General features: G+C 33.4%; 1 protein-coding gene across 1 annotated transcript; it reads right to left on the reverse strand.

Moving 5' to 3' along the window:
- Positions 1-1,133: 1,133 nt before the first annotated feature.
- Positions 1,134-11,595, reverse strand: LOC108206175 (uncharacterized). Its single transcript, XM_017376390.2, has 10 exons — positions 11,379-11,595; positions 11,196-11,290; positions 7,892-7,990; positions 6,737-6,841; positions 6,243-6,347; positions 4,839-4,977; positions 4,538-4,653; positions 4,386-4,442; positions 1,668-1,935; positions 1,134-1,557 (listed from the first exon to the last, which is right to left on the reverse strand). Exons 1-9 carry the CDS (start codon positions 11,536-11,538, stop codon positions 1,822-1,824), a joined length of 990 nt encoding a protein of 329 aa, XP_017231879.1. The 5' UTR covers positions 11,539-11,595; the 3' UTR covers positions 1,134-1,557; positions 1,668-1,821.
- Positions 11,596-12,248: the final 653 nt, after the last annotated feature.

Consider the following 12,248-nt stretch of genomic DNA (forward strand, 5'->3'; position numbering starts at 1 on the left):
ATCAATGAGACACTTGACATGGAGTAACATCCAAGCCAAGGTCTATCAATATCCCATGCACACACAAAGAGCAAGAGGTTCAAACCTAGTCACCGTGCAAGTGTGTTAATATGTATAGAATAAAATCAAGTACCCCTGGTCTTCGATTGCATAAGTAAAATACCTACTAGTCATTCCAATTTCACATGCAAATGTTTTGTATTTTATGAAAAAAGAAAGATAAGGGTTCCTCTTGTAAACTCAAGGTATCAATCAGGATGGTCCAGGGAGCTTAACTATTCCAACAAAATTCTCATCTCTTAATAGGCTACAACCCTTTTCTGTCCCACCTAGAACTGGATTTTATTTTCTTATGACAGGAGTTACACAGGTGAGGTGAATAATGAATATACTTTAGGGTATTAAGGCCCCAGTTCCGAACTTAGTCTCACATACCAACAGAATTAAGAGCAAACCATATCATTAGCACTTTGTGCTTCAGGCTACAATTGGTCGCCATGAGTAGGGTGCCTGATGTTATGATTAAGTTCGCCAGGAACAAAATTCCAAAAACAACACTCCCCGCTTTCTCATAACAGTCCACAGATTTATCTTATCAGTTCTCATGATTGTCATATATCACACTGATAGATATCCCAGGTACCTGAAATCTGAGACATAACAGGTTGGTGTATCTGACACTATGAGTTGCATGATCACTCATTCAACAATAAATTTGCGATACTCATAATTCTTATTGCAACTCAACCAGAACACTCATCTCGCATATAATTTACGTAGCAACTCACTACAATTTCATGTGAATGTCTCCAACTCTAGGAGTAGTTAGCTACGATATTTCAAATCAAACGTATCACGTATACCCAATTTGAGATGCATATAGACATTTTCTGTGAATGCCCTTTTTGAATGACAGTGAATGAATGGACAAAAAATCTCAGGGGAAATGTTTGGGGTCATAATTCGTATATTTCCAAGTTCAAACTAGCCGTAAAATACTGAATTCAAATCTGCTGGAGAGTAATTCAAATTAATTTTTATCTACTAAAAACAAAAAAAGGCAAACGAACAGGATTGGACATCAGACGATACATATAATCAGTTGCCAGAATATTTGCTGTGATGCGAGTTGATGAGCATCAAGTAGGAAGCCATATTGCATTCCTACAGCTTTTTTAATACGATATGAAGATACTCATACAGCAACAACTCAATGCTAGCACCAAGCTTGTCAATGCATGTTTTGGCATTAGCAGTAAGTTTATCACATGGTGATTCTACTATTCTAAAGTACCGGGCATACTAATCCAAAGTAAATGATCAACTAAAGAAAACAAAAAAAGTGCACATAAGCAATTCAAAGGACAATTTTACACATTCTATTACTTGGGGCAAGGGGGATAAGAATATATACATCTATATGTCAATTCCGCCTGCAATACATGTATCAAACATACTATCTTAGGTGCTGGGCAAAGTTGTGGTGTCATGTTTCCTCCTCTTACAAGTTTAGCAACACAGGAACAATGAAAGCCTTTGCGTCATGAGTGCAATGACCTGAATTTTGCATACAGAGGTGTTTAAAAAGATGTTTTCTTAATATAAACAAATGGATGTCAAATGCTGTTTACGATGGAATTTTTTTAAGCAGATGATTACATATTTACCTTGAAACACAGAGAAGCAAATTTGAACCCATACCAACGGCAGTCTATAGATATAAACTTCAAATATAATGTCAAATGATGTGTAGTACCAACAGCAGAAGATATTGCACTAACAAAAAGGAGCATCGGAAAAGCTATGTTGTATCATGCTAACTTAAGCTGATATTTCTGATACAGCTTGATGTGAGATATCTGACTTCCTCTTTTTCTTGGCCCAAACAGGTCCATATATTGCTAAATGAGTCCGACCAAATCGGCGGTCAGCTATCTGCACCCAACATTACAAAATCACTAGTTAGTAGGGGTGAGCAAAAAAAACCGAAAAACCGAAAAACCAAACCGAAAAAAAACCGAAACTGACAAAAACACCAACCGAACCGAACCGATATAACGGTTACGGTTTTACCCCTAAAACCGAACCATATATAAATATATAATAAAATATATTATAACATATTATATGTATATATATGTGCTACAAGCCTACAACATATTAATTATATAGTTTAGCAAGAGAAATTGATATTATAAGTATATAAATATTTTTCTAAAATTAATAATAGTATTAAATTTGTATACTAGTTTCTAATCATATAAAAACCGGAAAAAACCGAAAACGGCCAATAATTAACCGAACCGGAAAAAAAAATGTTTGAAACGGTTCGGTTACGGTTTCTACCTAAAAACCAAACCACGGTTGGGTAACGGTTTTGGGTAGAAACAAAACGGAACCGACCCGTGCACACCCCTACTAGTTAGGCACTTCACTGACGGGCTGGCTCATTACACAGCAGCTAGTCATGAGGCACGTAAAAATATATGATTTGTTTTATTTGAAATTAAATATATTCTCGTAAACACAGATGATCGTTGTTTCAAATTCAGGTTAATTATCAACTAGGCCACTTACTGCATCCAAATGTATCAAGTCACTGATAACAAAACTGACTCAAATGAGTTACTCATTCAAAAATTTGTATCAAAAATATTACTCTATCGTTGGTTGAAATTCTTAAAAGCATTATATATTGAGTTTCGCACATTTTTTATGAATGATATTACATCCAAATGTAAGGTTCCGAGTTCTACTATTTCAGATAATATTGTTAAATTTTTAAAATTTTATCAACTATTTATTTTTAATTTTTGATTGTTTTATTAGATTTAAATAAAAATAAATAGTAGATAAATTTTTGAAAATCTAAAAATATTATCTAAAATACTAGAATCAGAATCTTTCATTTGGATGTAATACCATTCATAAAAAATGTGCGAAACTCAATATATAATACTTTAAGAATTTCGACCAACGACCAAATGATATTTTTGATAAAAAAATTTTAAATGAGTGACTCATTTGAGTCACTTTTGTAATCAGTGTTTCACTTGATACATTTGAACGCAGTAAATGACCTACTTGATAATTAACCCTTTCAAATTCTCGGTCAACAATCTATCTATTGAAGTGACAAAAGCAATGGTTCCACCGAATATAGTACATAAATTTTTATATTAGCAATTTAGAACAAGATATGTACATAATGAAAACAAAAACAGTTAAAACTATCCTAAAACTAAGATTTAAAATACTACTGCAATAATAAATTGGAAGATGAGAGATATCATCAGAGATACATGTGGAGAGAAGCAATAAAAATATAGAATTATGAACTGTAAATCTATAATATGTTTATAGGTGAAATTTTCTCATACTTCAATATTTGGAAATCTCCCCGGTACATGACGGATTATAAGAATTTGTTCTATATAAAACCTCAAAGGATATAAACAAAAACCATCATTTCATAAAATCCTTAAGAATTTCATTAATATTTTGAATACTTTTATATATGGATGTATATTATTGAATCTTAACTGAAACCATAAAAGTTTGACCAACTTTTTAGAATCTTTATTTTATATCACCAAATAAAGATATTTGAATATCTATTGACAACTAAATTCCAAGATACCTAAATTTCAACATATCTACCACAAACACAATCTTTCAGGAATACCTTCGGATTGTGTTTGGAAACATATATTTCATTTCAAATGACTTGATTTCAGTTGTCATTTCAAATTCTCAAGTTTATACTAGTATTTGAATGTCCTGGATTTCAAAGGAAATTCAAATCTTTTTTTTTCCTTTAATATCCAAACATGTCATTTGATCAAATTCAGAATTTCAAATGAAATTTAATTTCCCAAACAGGTCGTCAGGGGAATTAAAAAAAATAGCTTTGGCCAGAATCTCTGAACAAGATCAGTCGTGTTAAGTAATGGCTAGCTCCAGTTAATTACTAAGGGCATGTGTCTCTGGGTGACACCATAACAGATCACGTGTCACTGAATTTCACCTTTTGCAGATCAAATAAATTATTTGAACTATGCAACCTGGCATAGTTACCACATCGTGGCTCAACCAGTTCAAGCAACCAACTTTTTAAAACCATGCTACAGCCATATAATACGACCAGGTACTTATATAATATTATTATATCAGCTTTCCCCACTGAAGAAAACTAAGTTGATTGTTAACCGAGTTCAAATGTTAAGAAAATGACAGATATATAAGGAACCATGCCCATGCTCATAACTTTGGTACTTGATGTAATCCTAAAAGGCTAGCCCCAAGACTGGGGTAAATCATTATCGGTTATCAGACAAGGAAAAATGCATTACAAATGAATATTAATGCCTATGAATGAATGTTACCTTCATAAGACTTCCACAGGAATCCAACATATCAGTTCTCGAAGGATACTCCACTAACTAGAATATAAAAGAATTTATCAGACAGATCTAGATGAGTAAAAGAGAAGCATCCAAATACATTCATTAAGCTAAACCAAACATATAGAGCTCACTATTAAAGTATCTTCTCCGATCAAAGATGACGTTGCAACTTGATTCATAAGCACCCCATAATCTACTTGTGTGTAAGGAGGTGTAACACTTACATAATCAAAAGGCCCATCTTTACCTAAATATAGATAAATTTCATCAATAATCCACTCCAAATTTATAATCATTATGATTGAATTATAGAAACTGCAATAGTACATTCCTAGTCTACACACACAATCTTATACTATTTGATAATAAAGCACAAAAATTAAGCGGATAAAGAAAACATACAACACAGTGTAGATGTAAAGTATGATATACCTACAAACTGTTCTGCTCGATCCAGAAAACTCTCAACACGAACAGTATGTATAACAGAAACATCAAGAAAGCCGGTCCATTCTAGATTAGGGCGCAGAATATCGGAGACAACCCATGGATCCATTTCAACAAAATGCACCTGGTATATAAAAATTTACCCTTAGCTCTTTACAAGACCAGAAGAAGTATATGGAGCAACATTATGAATATGCAACCATCGCAGTCACCAACACCAAGTCACAAAAACAAAATTTAGAAAGTCAGAGCAAAACATGACCACAGTGACATGGACTGTGAGTGTGTAAGGTATTTGGAAACAACTATTCCCTACAGGCTAGTTTATATCCAATTGATATCTTTCACCCTTTTCTTTGCTTGTCACTCAGGTGGAAGGAGTTCCAAAGTAGAGAAGGTGCTCAGAGCTTGATATATGCCGCTTTGCACAAAGTAAAAAGTCTATGGAATGTCAAGTCAAATTTATTACATTATATGAAACGTCCAACCCAGTGTTGCACGGATCGTGGATCGATCCGGTACGTGGTACGAGTTCGGGTACGTGGAACGTTAGTTTGAGTGAATGGCGTAAGCTGAGGTGTGAATCCGGTATGCAGGCCGATATAACGATCCCGTTAATCCATATATATATATATATATATATATATATATATATATATATATATATATATATATATATTATAAAGATAAAAAGCATAAATATGTTACTAAGTACAAGAAAAGATATTAAAAAGTATGTACACATGCGATATTGCAAAGGTTTCATAAGGATGTCCATATGACCTGTTGTTCTTGTATATAATATGTGTGTATATGTGGATATTTATAATCTGATGAACTGGAGACTGTGCATTCTGGAAGTCATCCAGGGAGCCTTTTATTATTCGGAAAACACTATTATCATAGGTGATATTCAAGAGATCACCAGCATTCATCAACACACTTCAAATTCTATTCATTGATACCTCAAACATGCAGAATACCTATCTGTATATATGCCGGTTTTCAAGACCGGAGCTATCAACCACTCATCCATCTCTCTGAAAGATGTTTTTGATTTTATTCCCCAAACATCAACCCATTCCCAGTCCCAAAACTGAAACTGAAACTTTATTAAGTCCAGAAAATCCACCTTCCAAATCTGTAATTAAATGGAAAGTAAATTACTCCAGAAATTTCTTCTATCCTAATATATAACAAGTTGTAACTGAAACGCCAACTAATCAGCTCCCACCAATCCTTCCCACAATATTACTCCAACAATTCCTCCTTCCCAGATTAAGAAAATAACTGTTGTTTCCTACGCCTAACGTAAGTAAAGTGAGTAGTAGGCCCGACAGATGTCTACTCAGGTAATATCAATCATGGAAAAAATTATACATAAAGTACCTCAGAACATCCTCGGCTAAGAGCCTCAATGCCAACGGATCCTGTTCCACTGTACAAGTCTAACCATCGACCAGGCCTCAATGACGCAGGACAACCACCAGCAGACTATACAAAATAACAAAAAGTAAGCTTCTAAAAAAATTGCTATGGCCTTGATCACAATAACAAGAGTTAATATCTATAGTTAGACCACTTCGTACTTTACCAGTTCAGGATAGAATAAATGCCATTAAAACCCTGCCTTAGGAATGTGATCTTTTTTGCCACCCATGATAGGGAGCTTTGAGAAGTTAAAAAAGGCAAAAATACAAGGCATGAGTGCTTAGGCTGCGTTTCGGAACGAGGCGGTAAAAAATGTAAATGGACCAAAGTAGAGGTGGTGACAGATATTGCTTGTGTCATTATGTAGCAAATGCACGTATGCCATATTCTCATGAGCCTACAGTAATACTGTGATAGAACTGCACCTCAGAGACGTAGGACAAGATGTTTACCTGCAACATAGCAAAGGCTGCACCTTTCACAACTTCCATCATCGGCCGTACATCCATGCCTTTTGGTGAGATCAATTTCTTCCTTTTAGCCTTCCCTCCAAGAACCTACAAAATCAGTAACAGTGTTTTCGAAAAGAAATAGGTATCAATATCATACTAAATTATCAAATATTCAAAGTTCAAATAACAATGTTTTACTTGTTACACCGAGTGAACTGTTTCACTTTTTGCTGTCAGTGTCACATAGTTGAACAAAGGGAACAAAATGAAACTTGAAAGTGCTAAATTCAATTTCATGCAAGTGGAGGGAAAAGGTAACTATATGACAAAAGAAAAACATACCTAAGTATAGCATTAATCAGCAATAAATATAGTTATGCACATGCGAAAAATTCAGTGGGAGGTCCATCAAACTTTCTTTGTATCTATGATTCCCCAAATTTTTACAGTGACTACAATCCACTCTTGTCTAACTATGGAAAATATAAATGGAGTTACATAAATTGTTCATGTAGCTACACAACTCCCTCTTTCCTTTTTCACCTCATGAACGATACCATTATTTTTTTAATTTAATATTGCAGAAGCAAATGCATTAGATACTTGGTCCAAATACTTAATGGCCTGTTTGGAAATCAGGATGTCCAAATAACTTAGCAGCCTGTTGGGAAATCAGGAAGGCACTACAAGTGATATATATTTGATCCACTCCTTTTTTTGATGTGCAAAGAATTTGGAATTGGATTTGACCAAATTTCATCATTTGAGTATAAGCTTAATGTTCAGAATTTCAAATTACATGTCAATATATGACATTTTCAATCCCAATTTCTCCCCCTCTCTACTCTGCCCACCACTGCCAGCCACCACATATCCTCTATCTCAGCATACTATAATTTAAAATTCTTGCGTTTTCATACTCAGAATTTGTTTAAATTGCAAAATTCAAAATTCTGGATTGAAGACCTTTCAAAACAAATTTCATGTTCACAAACACAACATATACTATATATTTAGCATATGAGCAACAATTCACCAGCTAATCATTTATCTACCACACAAAATGCAAGGTTGTTCATCAACGATAGGTTTATAACTTATAAACAACCTATAATAAAAATAATTTTTTAATTAAAAAAGAGCAGGAAGGTGAACCTGGAGCAGTTTGTGAGTCTCCCGAATCTGCCTCACTTTCTTTTCCTCGGGCAGGCCTTTCTTTCCTCTTCCCTCCTGCATATCCTTTCTCCTCCTAGTCTGTAAACTCGTTTCCAAACAATAAAGCATCAAACATATGTTACACACATATAAAAAATATGAAGACATTTAGAGTTAGGCATTTTGCATCCCTCAGCTTATGTATAAATCATTTATGAGACGCTCAGACCTACCCCTTCGCATCCCATATTTCCATACCGCTATACAAGCTCTAATGTGCATTCCTTTGGTTTGGCCATACCTCAGGGTTACCATCCCACCCAATGGCATAGCTCTAACTTGTGAATGCCGGTTTCACTTCACTAGTGCCCCAGCTTTTATTTATGAATATTATCAAAACTTAAGGATTATACCACATATTCCTATATTTGTTTGTACAGAATTTTAGTATATCTATTTCAGGTCAATTTGTATTCGGGAATTACCTACTACATCTTTTATATTTAGCTTATACTAGCCGAGAAGGCGATAACCCATGCAAAGCACGAGCTTAGTTTGAATTTTTCAGATTATATAACGTTTAATCAGTTAATAGTAATATTAATTGTTCTTTATTTAAATAAAATCATATGTTTATAATTGAAATTTCATTTGTACGTGAAGATACATGTATGGTTATTATGACATAAGTTTTTATTAAAATTTTAATAGAATTTGCATGTAACCATGTAGGTATAAAAGGGGTATACTAGTGTAATAATAAAATATATATAAGTTTAATATGAAAAACATGTATGTAGAATTAAAATTTTCGATTTAAATCAGATATTTATTTATTATTAATCTTTCAATTTTTTTAATACACTATGGATTTTGATATTTAATATTTAATTTTTTTAGAGGTGTTTGTAGCAGAATAGAATGTGTTCTCTTTAGTTAGAATATTTTTTCAAATAATTAACATTTTAATTTAATCTATTTATATTAGATCTATATAAGTAGGCTTATTGATGTGTTTCATATTATCATTAAGCCATTAGAATACATTTTTTACTTATTAATAATTAGTCTTATTAATATAGATTTAAACATAAATACGCCAAGTGATATGTTCAAATTAGAATGTTTAAAAGGTCTTTTAATTAGCTAAAAATATGTTCTAAAATAGATAGACCCGTCAATCGGCTCAAATCACCTGACCGACCAACACTTTTAATACTACGATTTTGATAGTATAGATTGATAACATGTGTGTTAATATATATATATATATATATATATATATATATATATATATATATATATATATATATGCGTGTGTGTGAGAGAGAGAGAGAAGGATTCCTAGAGTTGACTTTAGGCAAGTTACCTAAAGTCAAGAAGTCATATGCATTGTGTGTGAGAGTTGGATGGCATTCTCGTAATAATAGAATTCACCCCCTTTATTTACAAAAATAGCCACACTTTTGTATTTGAATGTATATATCTTAATTTTTAATTTAAAGGTCACTTTAGGACCATCAAGCCCTGTATATATAGTATTGATATGATCAGTCGGAATTTGAGGGTGAGTGTAATAATATAATATATAAAAAAAGAAATATAAAGGTATACAGGATTATATTTAGGATTTATACAATTTCGGAATGGAAAAAAGCAACACAGATAGAGTTAATTATCAAATAGGGCACCCACTTCACCCAAATACATCAACCGGGACACTCCCGAATTTTTGGTATCATTTAAAACACCGATTTCACAAAATGTAGCAAAACATTAAGTTTTTAAAAATGAGATAACGGTGCCAGCATTCACGTCATTCATCAGTTGACTCGGCAGCCACATCATCCATCTCATCTCTTCCACCCAGCGTATGTACGTATAGATTATTAGGGTTTCTTCTTTTTGATTTTAATCGATTAACCAGGTGAGGATTGTGATTTGGTTTTGAGTTTTCAACTACTTACTTTGCGTGTGTGTATATAATTATATATCCACATGCTTGATTGTTGTTTGAATCGGAGGTTGTTGTCGTGGTGGTGGTTTCGGGTTTCAGAGGTGGACAGAGGTTGGGGCTAGGTGTTTCAGGCGGTGGTGATGGCCGCAGTGGTAAGGGCAGCTAACACACACTTCTGACACAATCTGTCTGCCATATCAATATACCTAAACAATTACAAACCAAACTCCAATTGGTTTGTAATGTTGAATCCCCGCGGGGACTCCCCGCCCGCCCCGCCCCGAATATATCTAATATAAATAAATAATAATATTTAATATAATATATTTATTATATTCAATATTATTATTTTGTAATACACAAAACTATAACAAGGAGCCAATTATAGCATGCATTATTTTAGCTTTGCTTTTAATATACATGTATCGTATATTTTTATTAAATTCTGAAGAAAAAATTATTAAATTTTTAATTAATTATTTAAAATATAATAGTATTACATATAGGGGCAGGGCGGGGCGGAATAATATTAAATCCCCAGTGGGGCGGGGATGGGGATTAAAAATTTATCCCCGCGGGGAATGGGGCAGGGACGGGGCATGAAAAATATATATGAGGCGGGGCTGGGAAATGAAGTCCCCGCCCCATTTTTAACCCTAGGCGAGGATGAGAGAGAGCGCGAAGAGGAGAGATTGAAGATGAAGAGAGCCTTCGAAGAGCTGAAGCCATTGCCATCTTCTACGCTGCTGCTCTGTTTTTATGTTTCCTCTGTTTTCTTATTTTCTCATATGGATTGTCCAATCACCAGACATGAGGGTTAGCGTACATGTACACGATATTAACAGCAACCTTCTATTTTAACGGCGTTTTTTAAAAAACTTAACAGACTGTTACAATTTGTGAAATCGGTGTTTTAAATGATACCAAAAATTCGGGAGTGTCCCGCTTCATATATTCATGTGAAGTGAGTGTCCTATTTGATAATTAACCCCGCAGAATTATAAGTGTAAATAGGAGTGCTGATTAAGTGAATATGGAAAAAAAAAACATGTGATAGGACCACATAGTACTCCCGACAATTCGCTTATCAATAAAGGGTATAGATAATAATCTTGTTTTGATAATTAGTGAATCATTGTACATAATTTGCTAATTAGAAGTTAAGCTAAAGTAGTTTGCAGCTCAACGTGAGTATATAGATACTTGGCTCAAGCATGTGGGAACAATTTTAGCATGAGAATTATTGTTCTTCACTTTTCCTACATCAATTGGTCTCGTAATTTTTAGAAGAGAGAGAGAGAGAGAGAGAGAAGAGGGGGAGGGAGGGAGAGCGAGAGAGAGAGAGACCTTGGGAGGAGGCTTTTCCATATAATCATCGGGATTAAGACCGTATTGTTCCAGTAACTCCCTCTTCTGATTAGTCGCCATTTCACTTCTCGGTTCTGATAGACAATAACAACAAACATGAAAAATTAATAATCATATTAGTAGTTAGTATTAATAGAGTTGAGTAATAAAGCTATAAAATACTCTGGGAGGAAGTGATAACGGCTGGGCGTGTGCGACTAGTAGTGCTTCTTCTGCAGGGAAAGCTGAAGATGAGATGAGTGCTATTATTATTGTTGTAATTGAAATTGTGTTTGCTGCTAATTTGAAGATTGGGCAGTGAAGGCGTCGCTGAAACTGCCATTCTGGGTTTTTCTCCCCAGTTTTTTGATAACTCGAAAACTTTTAGCAAGTTCGGAGAGTAGCCGAGTCGGTCGTATATGTTTCTCCCTTTTTTATTCTTTTTCCTTTTTTTTTAAATTAAATAAAAACTATTCTCTCAATATTTTAATAATTCTTTATAAATTTCACGCATATTAAAAAATACTAAATATAAGTCTTATTATGATTGTCATCATCAAAATTGTATTAATCATCCGTGAATACAACCCCGTTTCCATCCGTTTTATTCGAATTTCACAGTTATTTATTTAAAAAATTACAAGTTGTCTGAATTAATGATAATCAATTATTATGAAAATAGTAAAAATATTATTGAACAGAAACGAGGATAAATATTATAAACATTTTATTTTGACAAACAAAATTATTAAATGAGACGGAGGTAGTACTTTTTCTACTTTCAAAATGTGTTAGGTTAAAATCGAAATTATTAAATTCGAGTCTTTGAGTCCGAATTTTTAACCATTAAATTAGACAAAAATCATGGGGCTATTCAAATTTTAATAAATATAAGTTTTTAAATGCACAAGTACTCATCATCACTTATTCCTCGACCGTATATATTAATTTATAAAAATTATATTTCTCACTAAATTCCACTAAGACGGTTGTTATAATCATATATTGACATGTTATTATAATTGTGTAATTATTTTTTTGATGTACTTTTGT

This window comes from Daucus carota, chromosome 2 (genome assembly GCF_001625215.2).
Source record: "Daucus carota subsp. sativus chromosome 2, DH1 v3.0, whole genome shotgun sequence".
Classification (NCBI taxonomy): domain Eukaryota; kingdom Viridiplantae; phylum Streptophyta; class Magnoliopsida; order Apiales; family Apiaceae; genus Daucus; species Daucus carota.